This window comes from Pipistrellus hanaki, assembly GCF_964339955.1.
Source record: "Pipistrellus hanaki genome assembly, chromosome: 5".
In the NCBI taxonomy this organism is placed as follows: domain Eukaryota; kingdom Metazoa; phylum Chordata; class Mammalia; order Chiroptera; family Vespertilionidae; genus Pipistrellus; species Pipistrellus hanaki.
The window spans coordinates 81,380,614-81,398,643 of NC_140507.1; the positions used below are offsets into that span (position 1 = coordinate 81,380,614).

The window sequence follows — 18,030 nt, forward strand, 5'->3', positions numbered from 1 at the left end:
TTTGGATTTTCTTAAGCCTCTTCCCTCTTCTCCAAGATACCACCATCCACATTGTGTGAAACTCTTTGCCTTTCATAAGAACATGTAGAAGGACATCGTAAAGGTCCTGTTGGAAATGCTTACCCTCAGCGAGATGTGCTGCGGGCCTAGAAAGGAAACTTCTCATTATGTGCCCAGCGGTTCAAAAGAAACTTTGGATTTGTGACTTGTAGTTGTTTTGTTTTTATTTTTGTAACACAAAAGAGGGAGAAAGGCAAAGGAACAGGGCCCAACCAAGGCCCCACAACAGCATCTGAGGCCCAGGTCCGGGCGGATTTGTTTTGAAAAGACAGTTTCAGGTCTGTCCCAGGAAAACTCCCTGGACTGTCAACCTCAGTGCAAAGACCTTAAAATGAAAACTCCCATCTGTTTTCCACACAGGGGTCTACAAGAGATACAAAACAAACCCGTTCGGAAAATGCCCTTGTTAACACAAGGGGGAAGGCTCTACAGATGCATTAACACGCAGAACCTTCCAGGAATCAAGCTGGCTGCGACTTCACAAAATCAAAACCAAATATTTCCAACTGTAGAAATGCTGGCTAAAAAAATAAAAAAAGACTTAATGCCCTGGCCAGTGTGGCTTGGTTGGTTGGAGCATTGTCCTGTACACTGAAAGGTTGCAATTTCAATTCCCAGTCAGAGCACGTATCCAGGTTGCAGGTTCAATCCCCAGTCAGGGTACATGCCGGAGGCAGGAGATCGATGTTTTTCTCACATCAATGTCTCTCTCTCCCCCTTCCTCTATCAAAAATCAATAAAAAAAATAAAATAAAAAAAAAAGACAACATAAAAAGGACCACAAAATGCACAGGTGGGGTCCCCCAACACCTGCCTCTTCTTTCTGTTCTGAACAGACTCATGGACTGGAGCAGATGTACAGCCTGTTGGGGAAGGGCTTAAGTCCCTGGGGGTCGCCGGGCCAGTTCACTGTTTACCCGCCTGCCTGCCGGGCTTCTTCTCTGGCTGACCTCTGCCAGGGCCTGGGATCCCGCCTCTGCCACGGCCGCCAAACACACCTGCAGGACAGAAGTGGGGGCTGCATGGGAGCCAGGCTCCAGGGTATTCTAACCCCGAGTCTCTGTGGCCCCCCTATGTAGAGTGAGGAAAAGCAGGCTGAAAAGCTGGGTATGGGTGGTGCTCGAGAATGTTCTCAGTGTGACAGAAGAGACCAGATCCCCCAGGTTGCAAAGGGTATGAGGAAGGACGGAGGAGGACCACAAGTCACATCAGGGCTTGGGTCAGGCTTCCTGGGAGAGAGGGACCGGGGCTGGGGTGAGTGGTCACTGGAGAGGGGAGCAGGAGCCAGGACAGGGGCAGGACTCTGGCCAGGGTGGAGCAGAGACCTAACTCTGAGGCTGAGGTGTACACCTGGGACCCAGGACCTCCTTCACACTAACCCCATCCTGTAAGTCCAGAGACTAATGCTGGCATGGGTTGCGCCATCTCACTTCTCATGATAAAGACCAGCTTTGCCAAGGTGGCTTCTCTTCAGAGTGGCCTGCGCAGGCCACTCCTCCTGCCCTCCTTGTAGCTTAGTCACCACTGGTACCCACCAATGCAAAGAGCCTGGCCTCAGGTATCAGACAGGCCCTGAGAACGAGGGCCCACTGTCCCCCGTTTCTGTCAACCCTCCACCCGGAGTGCCCTCCTGCCCTCTTCCTGTGGTTACTCTGTCTGGCTGAGAGCTGGCTCCAGGCCTGGCATTCAGAAGGTCCACGCGTAAGGAAGAGAAAGGCCAAGCCCCTCCAAGAACAGGAACCCCACCAGGAAGGCGGGGCTTACAGACGGCCTCTAGGTTCAGCCCCAGCTGACTGCACAACAAATGTAACTGTGTGCCAGGGTTGTCAGGTCGAGGCAGTGAGGGGAGTCTATAAAAAAGGTGTGACCTTGGCATCAAGGAGTCAGGGCAGGGAAGGGTCCTGTGCTGGGCCCTGAGTTGGGGTCCTTGCCTGCAGCCTGATGAGGCGGGCACCGCCAGATCCTCTCTACAGAGGGGAACTGAGTCCTGGGGAGGTGCCATGCCCAGAGATGAGAGTTTAAAGCCCAGGTCTTCCTGGCACCAGATCAATCTGCTGGGCACCAAGGACTCAGCTGGGACCCCGAGTTGGGGTCTGGGATAGATGGCAGTCAGCAAAAGCCACTCCACAGAAGAGCCCTGTGAGTCACAGCTCCCCTGGCTCTGTTGCAAGGGTAAGGGGTGGGGTAGGGGTAGGGGTGGAGTTGAGGGGAGAGGCTCAGAGCCAGGCCTGCTGCACTGTGAGAGCACCAGCCAAGAATGTCAACACTGGGCTGAAATAGATGCCACGTGCTGCAGCCACTCGCTGTGTCTGTGTGTGTGTGTGTGTGTGTGTGTGTGACACATACCTCGTCCAGAACCCCCCATGCCGCGGCCTTTCTGCTGCTTCTGCTGCTGCAGGCCACCACGGCCACGACCCTTGGCCACCACCTCTTCTTTGACCATGTCAATGATCTCATCGGGGATGCGCAGGTACTTGATGGTGCTGCCGCGGATGTAGCACTCGGGCATGCGCCAGAACTTGTCCCCATCCTGCACAAGAGGGGGTGGGGATCTCAGATCCACGCAGGTCCCTTCAGAGTGGGTACAGACAGCTGGGTGCCACCTGTATCTCTGGCATCACCGCTGTAGGCTGCCGAGTTCACAGTCCTAGATATGCCACGAGACCCCTCCAAAGGGTCCCAACAGACCCTCAGCACCCTTGGCACATGAGGAAGAGCAGCAGAGCTACATGGAAGACGGCGTCAACCTGTCCTCTCGCGTGGAATGGGGTTTGTTACCTGCAGCCCAAAGCTCAGGGTGGGGGGCTGCCCCATGCACCAGGTACCAGGTGCTGCCACAACCCACCTCCTGTCTGCACCTGTCCCCAGCCTTCTGGAACCTTTCCTAGGGAGGTGCCATGCCATGCCCAGACACAGGCAGGTATGGAGACGAGGGCACCAGATCAATCTGCTGGGCTGTACCTATAGCTGACTCATTTATTCATTCAACTATCTCCAGGCAGAGGCTGAGCGTGGTGTGGGACACAGGCCAGCAGAAAGAGACCCTCTGTGACAGGTGAAGAAGTCCAGGAGGGGGGTGAGGAGGTAGGTATGGCGTTCGCCAGCATTAGCTCCCCAACATGCCAATTTTCAGGGGAGCTAACAGGCTGGAGAGACAAGGGGGCTTACAAAGTAAAAACCCTGTGGTTCCTAGGACGCAGACTGCCCTTCCCCCAACCCCATATCCTGGAACCAGCTCAAGGCCTTCCCCTAAGTCCCTCCTGCTGCCCTTGGGCAGGAGCCTAGGGCCTCCTATTAGCTCCCCAGCCCCACCCCTACTGCCTGGAGCCAGAGGCCTGGGTAGCCTTTCCTCCCCCACGCCCTTAGAAAGCAGACCAAGACCTCTCCCTGCTTAGAACCCAGTCAGGGTCCCTTGGCCAAGGACCAGGGCCAAACAGTATGGCTCCTGAGTGCCCAAGATCTAGCCCCACCCTGGCTGCCCTCTCTGGGTACTCAGCACACCTTCCAGATGAAACTTTCTGGAACACACAGGAGGGATTTCCTGCCTCTAGGCCTTTGCACACTGTTCCCTCCTTTCCTTGTCCAGCTAACTCTGGTCCTTGACGGGGCTTGCCTTCCAGCTCCCTGAAATCCCCAGTCCTCTCACTTGACACTCACCAGCAGTCTGGTCTGGCCTAGCACAAGCATTCGGAGGGTCAGACAGAATATTCGAGGGCTAACTCTTCCCAGGAACATACATGAGCTCCCACCCCACACAGGAACCCCAGGAGGCCCTGCACATTCCTTTCCCAGAAAGAGTGGGCAAGGGGCCAAGTCTATGGGGATGCAAAGTACAGCCAGATAGAAACAGAAGGATTCCGGGGAAGCTGGAGGCCAGGGCTGGGGCTGGCTGCTCCTTGATTGGCTCTCCCTGAGCCAAGGCCAGGCCAGGCTCAGTACGCTCCCTCAGTACACTCAGTACACTCTGCTTTCCATGGCAGTTTAGCGCCCGCCAACCCGGGTTCCCCGGACTCTGCCACCCACTGCCCAAGGGATTTCAAACCTCACCCCAGCCTCTCCTCCCAACCACCTGGCCACAGAGGGAACTGCCCAGAGGAGCCATGTTCCTAGGCTTAGTTGACTCTGGAGGCTGGACCAACTGTCCCCAACCCCCGTGGTTGGTTCTACAAGTGGACACAGACCTACGGGTCATGTGCAGAAAGACATGCACGCCAGGCCGTGCATTGCAGCACTGTCTTATAAGCCATCATGGAGCTGCCCACACACCTGCTGCCTGACACGTGGCAAGAAAACCAGGAGGGAGCTTCTAGCTGATGTGGAAGCTCCACGGTGTATCATTACAAGGACAGGTCACAGAGCTGTGTAGCTGAGGGAAGGGGTCATGCCCACGAGTCTGCCCGTTGGGGTGTGAACCATGCAGAAGGATGGACCAGGGGTAGGGGGCTGTCTTGCTGTGCTGTACTCTGGCATGGCAAACCCTAGGGGCACGCTACCCTCAGGCTCAAGACAGCTCCAAGCTGGCTAAGGCCCCAGAGCTTTTTCCTCTGTAACCTGGGGGTCTGCAGGCATGGGGACTAAGGCTGGAATCCAGGCAGGAGAGAGCCCATGCACGTTAGTGGAGAGCGCCTGCCTCCACCGCCATCCTGGTCCTCATGGCTCTGGGGTCTTCCCAGCCTGTGACCAGGGATACTTCCCAGCCCTGGGAGCTCAGGTTCTGGCCCTGCAGTTCCTGGCTTCAGGCCTGGGGAGGTAAGCGAGCCTCTGGGGCCATTGGGCTGTCCTTGCCGCCAGATACCCTATGGCCACACCACTATGGCCTGCAGCCTGGAACAGCAGCAGCCAAGGCTGACAGGAGGGGAGGGTCTGCCTGCCCGCAGACTTGAAGCCAGAAGCACCCCCCCTCAGGCCTGAGTCTGTCTTTGTCAGGGGTGGAAGCAGGGGCAGGAGGAAAGGGAGAGCAGATCAGTGCCTGACAAGGAAACATCCCCACAGGTGCAAAGGCCTCACAGGTGCAGAGTCCAGGACACTGGGAGCCCTGCTCCTCCCTCGGGCCCCACCCTGGGTAGGATGGCCTGTGGTAGGCTGACCTGCTCCTCCCAAAAGGTGCAGGGAAGGGCCTTCACTTCATGTGGAAGCCAGAACGCTGAAGCTCTGTAAGCCTCCAGTCCCAGCGAGCACCCCTGGTCACAATGCCCCTACTCCCCATGCCTGCCCGCCCCACTCAATGGCCCCCAGGCGTCAGGCACAGACTCAGCTCAAGGGTACTCACCCTCGATGTGCAGATCACCTCGCGCAGGTTGATGTTCATCCAGTTGTCACAGCTGACCAGGTGGCCATTGTATGTCTCCCCGTTTTTAAGCTCCACTAACTGGAGAGAAACGGGTCCCAAGTCAGCCAGGGGTCCCAAGGGAGGTGCAGGCCTGCCAGTAAGAGTAGCCCTAACCCCATTCAGTATGTCCTCAGCTCCGTTCAGTACCCAGGGGCCACTGCACACAGCGCCTAGGCCCCAGAGAGGCCCATCTTACAGGAACATATTCTGCTTTCTCTGTACATTCTGCTGGGCATTTCTACAAGGAAACCTTTTTTTTGGTGAGGAAAAAAATAAAAAGACCCAAAACCCAATAAAAACAATAAAGGCTGATTTAAAAACAAACAAACACTCAGCCCTGGCCCATGTTTCTCAGTGGTTAGAACCTCAGCCTGAGTATCTAAGGGTCGAGGGTTCTACTCCCGGTCATACCTGGGTTTCAAGTTTGATCCCTAACCTCTGATCAGGGCGCATGAGGGAGGCAACCAACCTGTGTGCCTCTCTCTCATTTTTCTCCCCGTTCCCTGGAAAACTCTCTAAAAAACCACCAATGGAAAAAATATCCTCAGGTGAGGATTAACAACAACAAAAAAGAACCAACTCAGATATTTGTAAAGGCATGCATCCGCGTAAAAATGCACACACGAGCATTCATAGTCGCCAAATATTCCACAAATAGCCAAGAGATAGAAAAAATAAAATGTACACCAACTGATGAATGGATAAACACATGGTGGTCCATCTGGAATATTATTCAGCCATAAAATACCACAATATGGATGAACCCTGAAAACATGCTGAGGGCAAGAAGCCCACACACAGGCCACATGTTCTACGACCCCATTTATATGTAGTGTCCAGAAGAGGCAAATCCAGAGAGACAGAAAGTGGACGGTGGTTCTCAGGGACTGGGCAAGCAGCATGGGGAGTAACTGCTAAAGAGCATGGGGTCTCCTTCGGATGACGGAAATGTTCTGGATCCGGGGAGAGGTGATGGCTGTGCCACACTGTGAATCTACTAAAGACCACTGCATCATTCACTTTAAAGGGCTGAGTTTTGTGGTAGCTAATTACATTGAATAAAAAGCACACACATGTATTACAGAATTAGTTAATAACCTGCTGGGAAAATGACTTTTCTGTTTGACATTTTAATAAGCACTATTACTTTTGTAAGCAGCAACAATGGCACTGGTCCTGACCCGTGTGGGAAGTAGAGAACAGCTGCTGTTTTGTTGACAGGCGGGGAAGCAGGTTTGGCTAGAGGCACCTCACCCTTTGCCCAGTGTCCCTGTCCCTGTGCTAAGGCTGGTCCCCACTGACACTCGCTGTCCCAGATGGTACATACCATGGGGTGATTCTGAGCCGTCTTCAGCAGTGACAACGGGAGCTGAAATGCAAAAGTACAAATCTGTCTGTGTAATCAGCTCGTGGGAGCCCCAGGCTCTGGGCAGGGTCCCACAATAGCACCGGAATACAGGAGCACACAAGCCTGACCCCCTAAGGGAGAAGCATTTCTCCTCCTGCACAACCCCAGGACACACCTGCCTCCCGCTCCAGGCCCCTCTCCTTCCAGAGGCAGCTGACACCTAAGCCCAGGGCTGTTTATTTGCTTTTTTTAATAACTCCCACTGTACGTTTTCCCTCACCCACCAAGCTTATCAGCAGCATCAGAGCATACAGGTCTCTCTGCTGCTGTTTTGCTCAACTGATATTTAAGATGCATCCACATGGATACATCCAACTCCAGGTCTCATTCCCAGCACTGCACAGGACTACTGTCACACCCTCTTTACAGATGGGGATACTGAGGCTCAGAGAATACTGCCCAGCCCTAGAGCTGGTAAGAGAGAGCTTGGTTTGACTGACTGTCTGAAGCTGGAGGGCAGCCCCAATTGGACCAAGAGTGACTCGGCCAAGCACAGTGGGGAGTCCACCTTGATCTGAAGAGGCCACATCTGAACTGGGTTTTCAAAGACAGGAATTCACAGGTTAGAGGGAGAAACATTCCAGAAAAAGTTTGTGGTTATTGCAGGGATGGCAGACAAAGAAAGGGTGGAATCTTTTAAAGCTCACCCAAATGAGGTAGGCTTTTAAGGTTATTTCTTTTTCCATCATTACTGGATTTCTTTTTAATAACAAACACGGTGCAACTGGAAAAAATCCAGCTCTTCTCATTTTGGGAACACATGCACTGGAGCCACCTCTGGCTCTCCACAAAGTGACTGAGGCGGTGGTGCTTGGGTCCAGGTCCAGAGGAAGCCCAATCAGTACGGCTAGATGAAGGTTCTGGACTAAGGACCCTGCAGACAGGGAACTGCCTCAGGGAGCAAGAGGTTCTGCTTCATCCTGGCCTGGCCTCACACACTCCCTGGATATGGGGCCTGGCCTCACACACTCCCTGGATATGGGGCCTGGCCTCACACACTCCCTGGATATGGGGCCTGGCCTCACACACTCCCTGGATATGGGGCCTGGCCTCACACACTCCCTGGATATGGGGCCTGGCCTCACACACTCCCTGGATATGGGGCCTGGCCTCACACACTCCCTGGATATGGGGCCTGGCCTCACACACTCCCTGGATATGGGGCCTGGCCTCACACACTCACTGGATATGGGGCAGCTGTTTCTCCAGGTGGCAGAGTGGAAAGCGTCTCCTGTGGAGGCTGGAATGGCCCTCAGCCCCCACAGTGTGGCTCTCCATGGAAGGGCTTGGGTTGGGGGCCAATCCGATATCCCACAGGCCTTCCCCAGAAGAGTTACCAGGGGAGGTCCAGCGACAACAGGAAGCCAGGCCCAAGCCCACTTCCTGCACTGGCTTCCTGGACTGGCAAGATAAGAACCAGCCACGTGGAGGAGAGGCAGCTGCTCTAGGGAGGATGGGCAGGTTGGAGACCAACTTGGCCAACCACAGCCCCTGCCCTCTCATTTGGGTGCATCTGTGTGACACTGCGCCAGGCCGTGAAGGAGAAAACTCCCAGGAGGATCAGAATGGCAGGCGGGGCCACGCGTCCAGATTGCCTTTTACTGTGGAGACGCTGTGGGCTTTCCTGGGCAAGTGGGAATCTGAACCAAGGCGATGAGACAGCTGGGTTCTGCTCCCAGATCACCGGAAAGGGGAGAGGGTCAGGCTAGGCCTGGAATGAGAATGAAACACGGACTCAGCTGCCAAGAAGCAGAGGGGGGGTCAGAGGAGGGAGCTGCCCAGGGAAACAGAAGGTCATGGTGAGCCAGTGAAAGGAGACAGATGCCTGTCAGCTAGGGATCCACAGGTGTCTTTTAGGACATATACGACCCCTACGCTGATGACGGCCTCTCTCGGGTCACCACCTTGTCCCAGCTACTGCAGCACAGTTCTGGAGGCCCTGCATCCTCCACAGATGTCCCTGGCTGTGCCCTATCCAGAGTAGCCGAGGAGGTCTGAAACTCATAAGGGACCAGCACCTGCTCCCAGCCCTCCCGACTTCCCTCTCACTCACGCCCCAGGCGGGCCACACCTGACACGGATCCAGCAAATACGCCCATTCTGCTCGCACACCATGCAGGTTCCTATTGCTCAACCTTTGTTCCTGCGATTCCCTCCGCCTGGGGTGCCTCTCCCCGGGCTGGTTGCCGCTCCAACACCACCTCCCTCTGCCAGGACCTCATAATAACCCCATTTAGGAAACAAGGGTTCCACCTGGGCCACCCTCTGCTGTTTCCATTATAGCACTTAGCCAGTCTCTAATTATCTTGTTTACTTGTCTCCCTGGCTAGACTTGAACCGCCACGCCTTTTGCTAGACTGGAAAACTCAGGAGGTGTGGACTTTGTCCAATGCCAAGCATGGGGCCAGGCACACCAGGTGGACTAAGAAAATATTTGCTGAATAAATACAAGGGAAATACACATACTGCCCAGGAAGGTACATGCATTCCACCCGCCCCGCCCACCAATAAGGAGCTCAAGGGAGAGGTGGCATCCAGACAGCCCTCCACTGCTGCAACGGCCAGGAGCAGTGGGCCTGTCTTGCCATCTCCATCCTCATCCCCAAACTGTGCTGGAGCTGGAGGGGAAAAAAGAAGGGGAGGATACTGGAGAACTTAAAACTCAATGGAGCCAAGGCCGGTTGGCTCAGTTGGCGGACTGAAGGGTCCCAGGTTCGATTCCGGTCAAGGGCATGTACCTTGGTTGCGGGCACATCCCCAGTCGGAGGTGTGCAGGAGGCAGCTGATTGATGTTTCTCTTTCATCGATGTTTCTCTCTATTCCTCTCCCTCCCTCTCTGTAAAAAATCAATAAAATATATATTTAAAAAAACCTCAATGAAAAGAGGTGTCAAAAGAAACGGGAGAGGGCCAAACACTCAGTTCCGGGGGAGACTGGAGTTGGGAAAGTCAGAAAAGCTAAAGAAAAGAGGATTCCTTTCTGTGGGCTTTCTCACAAGGTTTGGAGTCTGGTTGCCAGATCTGGGCCAATCCTGGAGGAGACCCAATGGGCTCCTGAGGTTCCCAATTCAAAAAGCCGGCAGGGACTGTCCCCCCACACACACCCACCCAGCCCTCCACTTCCAGCCGCCAGGACCACAGGGAACTGGGGAGGTGTCATGCCTTGTCTACTCCTGGGCACTTCCAGCTGAAACGATGAGCCTGCACTTTGCACAGGCACGGTCCTAGACTCTGAGAATGTATCAGGGTTAGATACAAAGCTTTGCCTCCATGAAGCTTAAAAGAGGGATCGTTCTGCTCGTTTCCTCAGGCTGACTCTGCCTTCCAGCTGGGAGGAAGCTGACCCCTTCTCTCCTGTGCTAGTCAGCAGCCTTTGTGGGAACCTTCACTAACCCCGAGAAACATGCAGCAATGGTCCGAGTGACTCAGGCGCTCAGAGGCCAAGCACTCTCCCAGGAAGCCCAACTCTGAGTTCCTCCGTGGGGGCCTCCGTTTCCCTGTCAGGGTCTCAATGTTCCCTTCTGTGAATAAATACAGGGGAAACGCAGTCCGCTCCTGCCTCAAAATACCCTCTCTCCCCTGCTTTGTGATCCAGGGAGAAGAAAAACCTTTTCTGGATGTTTCTCAGCCTGGAAACGAGAGGCACAAGAAGCTGTGCTGCAGCATTCTAAGGGCCTTGCAAACCCTGAAAATGGTTAAATTGAGAGCTCAGACAGGACCCCTACTTCCTCGCATCCCAGCTTCCCGATGAGGTTAGAGTGGGTCGGATGCACTCGGGGACACTTCCCTGCCAAACTCACGCTGCTGCACTCACCGAGCCCTTCTGCGGGTCCCCTTTCTCTCCAACCTCAGTTTCCCAATCTATCAATACAAAGTAGGAGGAGGGCGGCTAAGTCGCTATACTAAGGTTACACGTTCGTTCAACCCTGAGTTTTCGAAGACCGACGCGCTGGGTACCCTAGGAGAGCCTCCTGCCCTCTCTGGCCTCAGTTTCTCCTCCTCGGGCCGAGGACGGGCCCCATTACACACTCACTCCGCGTCGCCCCTGCCCCAGCGCTAGCCCAGAGGGGCCTTGGGAGGCCGCGCCCCCGCCTCCTGACGAGAACACGCCACCACCCTGCCCTCACCATGGTGGCGGCAGGGACCTGGCCCGCCGGTCACTTCCGCCGCAGCCGCCTCCGTTCACGCGCCCGCCGGTAGCGGCTCCGCCGCGCGCCACTAGACTGAATGGAATGGCAGCGGCGAGAGCCAATCCGCGCGGGGCTCAAAGGCAGGGCGACCAATCCGTGCGGAATAGGGCGGGGTCTGCTCGGCACGAGGGGCGGGCGGTGCCGTGTTCCGCGCCGAAGGAATGAGGGAAAGAGTCGTAAAGCGCCGCGGTGAGTGCTGCAAAAACGGGGCGGGCAGTGTGCGCCGGCCCTGGAGGCCTTGTGGGTAAGGGCGCATGCGCATGTGAAACCTTCGCTGATGGGGCTCCACACTGTGGGCAAAACTGGTTATTCCTTACACCTTGCAATTGGAGAAACTGAGGCTTCACGGTTATTAGGAGGCGCCTTCGGGCTCCTAAATCTAATTTTTTTTGGGGGGGAGGGGTGCCTCCTACTCTTCTGATACTATTGTAGTTGGTCCTTATTAAGGCACATGTTTTAGTAAATTGCCCCTCTGAGACTTAGTTATCCACCCTGTAAAACCAGTGTAATGATAGTGTCTGCTCTATAGAAGGTTTCAGTGAGAATGAAACGAGGTAAGCCATATGAAAGCACTTTGGACAACTTCTGGCACATACTAAGCACATGAATGCACGGGCCATAAATATGTACTGAGCACCTACTACTTGCTTACTCTTGGAAACACAGGTGAACAAACCTGACAGAACTGGCTTTCCTTGGGGTTAGGAGGTGGTTGGAGAGACAGACGGTAAACAAAATGAGTAGGTAAATGTATTCTTTCCTTGGGCTGCTGTACCAAATTACACAATAGAAATCTGAAATCAAGGTGTCAGCAGGTTTGCTTCCTACAGAAGGCCCAGAGAGACAATTCATCCCCTGCTGCTCTCCCAGCTTCTCTAGTTGGCAAGCTTTGTAGTTCTTGGGCTTGTGGACACATCACTCCAATATCTTTCTTCACACGGCTTCTTCTGTGTGCCTGTGTCTAAATCTTCTCTCTTTTCTATTACATGGACATTCCTTTTTCTTAATAAAATCACTCTAAATCCAGGATAATGTCACCTCAAGATCCTTAATTACATCTGCAAAGACCTTATCTATATATATATGAAAGGCTAAGTGACCGATGATACATAAGTCTGATCGTCTGACCTCCTTGGTACATATGACACACACTGGCAATTTACTTTTTTTTTTAATGTTTTATTTATTTATATTGATTTTTTTACAGAGAGGAAGAGAGAGGGATAGAGAGTTAGAAACATCGATGAGAGAGAATCACGGATCAGCTGCTTCTTGCACACCCCCCACCGGGGATGTGCCCGCAACCAAGGTACATGCCCTTGACCGGAATCGAACCTGGGACCTTTCAGTCTGCAGGCCAATGCTCTATCCACTGAGCCAAACCGGTTTCGGCCACACTGTCAATTTAAAAATAAACATTGACTGCACACGCACCATACATATAAAGCTCTCACTAGTGCCAATCACATGCAACGCCAGAATGTATCTGAAGACCAACTATTGGCACTTTGTTATTGTTATATCATATTGTTATTTATTTATTAACCAATTTATAATTCATTGTTTATGTCCATGTTGTTTTTATATCATGTTATTGTTTATTAATCAATTTATTATTTTCATATACATTTTACTAATTTTATTTTTTTAAATATATTTTATTGATTTTTTACTGAGAAGAAGGGAGAGAGAGAGTTAAAAACATCAATGAGAGAGAAACATCAATCAGCCGCCTCCTGCACACCCCACAATGGTGATGTGCCCACAACCAAGGTACATGCCTTTCACCGGAATCGAACCCTTGAATCTGCAGGCTGAGCTCTATCCACTGAGCCAAACCCATCAGGGCCATTTTACTAATTTTCTTTCATCTCTGACATTTCTATTATAGAGAAAGGGTGAATAGTGATATTCAAATATTTTGTATTTTAATTTTATAATACTATATATACTATTTTGACATGTAATGTCTTGCAGTAACGCACGAATCTTTCTTCTGATTAATTTCCTTTCAATGTGCATGAATCCGTGCACTGGGTCATTCGTTTCAAATAAGGTCATACTTACAGGTACCAGGGCTTAGAACAAATCTGTCATTATGCTAGTGGATTAGCCAATGACTGACCCCATATAAAGTGCCAGACACTTGTTACCAACAGTTGTCCTTCATGCTTTAGTTTGGGGGTCCTGAGATGAGTACTCAAGGTCACATAGTGTATTCAGGGGGTGACTCCAGGATGCCCCCACTGGGGGTGGAGACCTGATACAGGAAGGGAAGGAGCCTGCAGGGAGCACCAATAAGAAGCTGACACAGAAAGCAACCGGAGGTCAGTCCAGCTGGGTACAACAGCATCAGAGTTCATGGCTCATTGTGGACCCATCCAGGGTCAGGGCAGCTGAAGCAATTATTCGACAAGTCCCATCTGTCATCAGTTCAGGGCTTCCCCCAGGGGAGCTGGGATGTGTGCAGGATGTCGATAGGAGCCAACAGTGATGCCCCCACTGTTTTAGAGGGATCAGGGTGAACTGCCAAACTTGGTTTGTTAGGGTAAAGGTTACTTGATGTAAACAACAGAAACTGGGGTGCAGAAGTGTCCCAGCATTAATATGGTGGTGGAAGTAGGAAAATTTTGTGCTGGATTACTCCTTTCTGACTTTCCTATGCAGAGGCTTTCTTCTTCTTCTTTTTATTTTTTATTTTTATTAATATATATTTTATTGATTTTTTACAGAGAGGAAGGGAGAGAGATAGAGAGCTAGAAACGTCAATGAGAGAGAAACATCGTCCAGCTGCCTCCTGCCGGGGATGTGCCCGCAACCAACGTACATGCCCTTGGCCGGAATTGAACCTGGGACCTTTCAGTCCGCAGACTGACGCTCTACCGCTGAGCCAAACTGGTTTCGGCAAGGCTTTCTTCTTTTTAATATTTTTTTATTGATCTCAGAGAGGAAGGGAAAGGGAGAGAGAGAAATGTCAATGACGAGAGAAAAATCCTCTGTCCTCTGCCTCCTGCATGCCCCCTACTGGGAATACAGCCGTATATGCCCTGACTGGGAATGGAACCCTGACTTCCTGGTTCATAGGTCAACGCTCAACCACCCAGCTACAACAGCTGGGGGAGGGAGACTTTCTTCTTTTGCCCAATTGGCGAACTCCTATTCCCCCTTGAAAATTCTACTTGGGTGACCCCGTGTGGTAGACTGAGGTCACTGCGGGTTTTGTAGGTCCTTTCAACATAGGGTGGCCAGAGTTCTCCATTCCCCTGGGCATAGTGATTGATCAAAAGAGAAGCACATGACCAAGCAAGGCCAAATAGAATCTCCCTTGAGTCCAGCTAGCTTGGTTCAGTAGGTGAGGTCACAGCTTCATTCCTGGGTTGCTGGCTTGATCCCCAGTGTGGGGTGGAGGCAGCCTATCAATGATTCTCATTGGGGTCTCTCTCTCTCTCTCTCTCTCTCTCTCTCTCTCTCTCTCTCCTCCCTTCCTCTATAAAAATAAACAAAAACATATTTTTTAAAAATATAATCTTGCCGCCGAAACCGGTTTGGCTCAGTGGTAGAGCGTCGGTCTGCGGACTCGATTCCGGTCAAGGGCATATACGTTGGTTGAGGGCACATCCCCGGTGAGGGGTGTGCAAGAGGCAGATGGTCGATGTTTCTCTCTCATCGACGTTTCTAGCTCTCTATCTCTCTCCCTTCATCTCTGTAAAAATATCAATAAAATATATTTTAAAATATATATATAATCTTGCCAAACCCGGCTTGGCTCAGGGGATAGAGCGTTGGCCTGCGGACTGAAGGGTCCCAGGTTTGATTCCGGTCAAGGGCTTGTACCTTGATTGCGAGCACATCCCCAGTGGGGGGTGTGCAGAAGGCAGCTGATTGATGTGTCTCTCTATCGATGTTTCTAGCTCTCTATCACTCTCCTTTCCTCTCTGTAAAGAATAAATAAAATATATTTTTAAAAAATAGAATCTCCCTTGAGAGAGACACTGAGGGTTAGGAGGGAGAAGAGTGATTTCCATGGAGGTTGTTAAAAGTGAAATAGTGAGATATTCCTATTTACTGAAATAGTGAGATTTACAAGTGCGATAGTGAAAACCCAGTGCTATGAGGTTCCAACATACACAAGAATGCAACATACGTAAGAGCTGCTTGGTGGACAGGGTGGCATGGTTTGAGCCCTGGAATCCAGCTGTGCCTAAAGCCATTAGGTCTAACTTTCCATTTACGTGAGCCCAAGAAGTTCATTATTGCTTCATCTATTTGGAGTTTGGATTCTGCCCTGGCAATGGTCAGAACCCGCACTCATGCGTAGCTGCTTCATGGACTCTTCAGTGACTGGTCCCAAAATCTAATCATTCCTTGTCTTATACTTTGAACTTCAGTACCTGGCATAGATTTTCATCATTACCTGGTGTGTGGCAAATTTAATTGTGCTTTTGCACACTTAGGCCTTTTGGACTCTGACTTGGAGCAAAAACATGAGAGGTTGCATGGGCCAATATTTGAGGGAGTCAGCATGGTTCCTTCTCCCCTCTCATAGTGGACACGTGTCCCTGGCTCAGCCGATCAGAGAGCTTCCCTAGGCTGGTGCTGGAATTGCGGTTAGAGTAATGAGATTCAGGGACATAAATGGCCATCTCTCCTCTTCAGAGTCTTGACCCTGTGTAATTCTGGATCTGGCTGTACCCCATGCTTCATGAATCTCTGTCCTTTCTTAGCTCTTGAACCAATACTCATTTTTTTTTTCATTCCAGTTGAAATTGTATTTCTGACAGCAAAAACTTAAAGAGGACCAATGTACCTAACAAATTAACAAAAATATCCTACCCTCCGCTAAAAAAGAGGAAGGGGGGGCATTGTAAAACCCATCGCCATTGTGCTCGCTAGCTGTGAACCCAGCTTCCGGCTGAGCACACAGAAATGCGTAAATACAATACACACGGGGGGGGGGGGGGGGGGAGGGGGGTGCATTGACCACCAGGGGATAGCTGTTGCATTGAGCATCTGCCCCCTGGTGGTCAGTGTGCATCCTAGTGACCGGTCATTCGCTGGTCCTTCGGCTGCTGGGTCGATTTACATATTAGGGTTTTATTATCCTACATAATAAAGAGGCAATATGCAAATTGACTGTCACACCATCACAAAGATGGCGGCACCCATGGGGGGGGCTGCTCCATGCACCTGCCACCGTATTCCCCTCAGCCCCTCTGGCAATCCCCACTGACTGACAGCTCGCCCAGGCTCCTCCAATGAGCTGCCCATCCCTCTCTTCCTCCCTCCCCCGAAGCTGAAGCCTAACTGTGGTGTCTAAACAAATGGAAATTATAACTCATGTTGTTGAGAGTATCCTCCATTCCTCAGTTGGGGCTGGCCACTTCACGTGCCTGCTGCCTGAGTCCCTCAGCCCCGCCGGGGGCCTCCGGTCCTCCTGCACCCCCCACTGACTGAGGCTCAGGCAAGTAGGGCCAGCTGAGGTGCAGGCAAGCCTTGGATGGTGGCTGCCCAGCCGCCCAGGGCTGGCCTGAGGCTCAGGTAACCAGGGCCGGTGAAGGCTTGTGCTGCCGGCAGTGGCAGCAGCAGAGGTGTGATGGGAGCATCGCCTTCTCCTGATCGCTGGGTCACCTCCCACCCTTGAGGGCTCCTGGACTGTGAGGGATGCAGGCCAGGCTGAGGGATCCCCCCCTCCAGTGCGTGAATTTTCATGCACCGGGCCTCCAGTATAGGATAAAAAGCATGCAGTAGTCTTTAATCCCCATTTTTACAGTTGAGGAAACTGAGGCTTGAAATGGGAAAATAATTCGTCTGCGGGTACAGGCCACATAAGGAGTCAGGCAGAATTTGAACCGAAGCCAGCTCTAACCACCATACTTGCTGCCTTCCATTTTTAAAAATATATATATATATATATTTTATTGATTTTTTACAGAAATGAAGGGAGAGGGATAGAGAGTTAGAAACATTGATGAGAGAGAAACATCGACCAGCTGCCTCCTGCACACCCCCCACTGGGGACATGCCTGCAACCAAGGTACATGCCCTTGACCGGAATCGAACCTGGGGCCTTTCAGTCCACAGGCCGAAGCTCTATCCACTGAGCCAAACCAGTTTCGGCTGCCCTCCATTTTTTACCTAAGAAAACTCATTAATATTTGAAAAGGAATAGTTCTTTACAAATGAATTTTTTTTTTTTTACAACTCTGGGAAATAAGTTGTGTTACCCAAGTCCATTACATTGTATCAATTTCTTGGTTTTGACAATGGTTTAGTAAGATAAACTCTTTCACTGAGGGAAGCTGAGAAGAGGGTTTATAAAAACTATACTACTTTTTTTTTTTTCCATCTTTGTGATCAGTCTTACACTGTTTTGAAAAAAAAAAGTCATATAAGTTGAGTGACTAAAAGAATTGGTTGTGCATTGTTGTGCAACCAACCTATAATGACCATGCTGCCAACCATCACCTCTATCTAGTTCCAGAACATTTCATCAACTCAAAAGGAAACCCGGTCCCCATTAGTAGTCACTCCCCATACCCCTTCCCCTACCCCTGGCATCCACTAATCTCCTTTCTGTCTCAATGGGTTTGCTGTTGAGGACATTGCATATAGATGGAATCACACACTATGTGGCCTTTTGTGACTGGCTTCCTTAACGTGGCACAGTGTTTTCAAGGTTCATCCATGCATGTATCAGACTTTGTTCATGTTTATGGCTGAGTAATATTCCATGGCAAACCACATTTTGTTTATCCATTCATCCCTCGATGGACATTTTATTTTGATGGTTTGGCTACAACTATTTCAGCACCTAATACTTTTCATTGCCTGGGGTTTATCCCCAGACATTGAATTGCTGGGCCCTGTGGTAACTATGTGTAACTTCTTGAGGAACTGCCAAACTTTTTTTAAAAAATTGATTTTAGAAGGAGAGGTAGGGAAAGGGAGAGAGCAAGGAAAACATCGATGTGAGAGAGAAACATCCATTGGTTGCCTCTGGCACATGCCCTGAAAAGGGATCGAACCAGAAACCTGGGTATGTGC

At 51.4% G+C, this 18,030-nt stretch overlaps 1 protein-coding gene across 1 annotated transcript; it reads right to left on the minus strand.

The window, feature by feature from the left end:
• Positions 1-212: 212 nt before the first annotated feature.
• On the minus strand, positions 213-11,038 carry LSM4 (LSM4 homolog, U6 small nuclear RNA and mRNA degradation associated). The gene is made up of 5 exons (XM_084884742.1): positions 10,924-11,038; positions 6,717-6,758; positions 5,330-5,428; positions 2,407-2,590; positions 213-1,058 (listed from the first exon to the last, which is right to left on the minus strand). Exons 1-5 carry the CDS (start codon positions 10,924-10,926, stop codon positions 967-969), a joined length of 420 nt encoding a protein of 139 aa, XP_084740868.1. The 5' UTR covers positions 10,927-11,038; the 3' UTR covers positions 213-966.
• Positions 11,039-18,030: the final 6,992 nt, after the last annotated feature.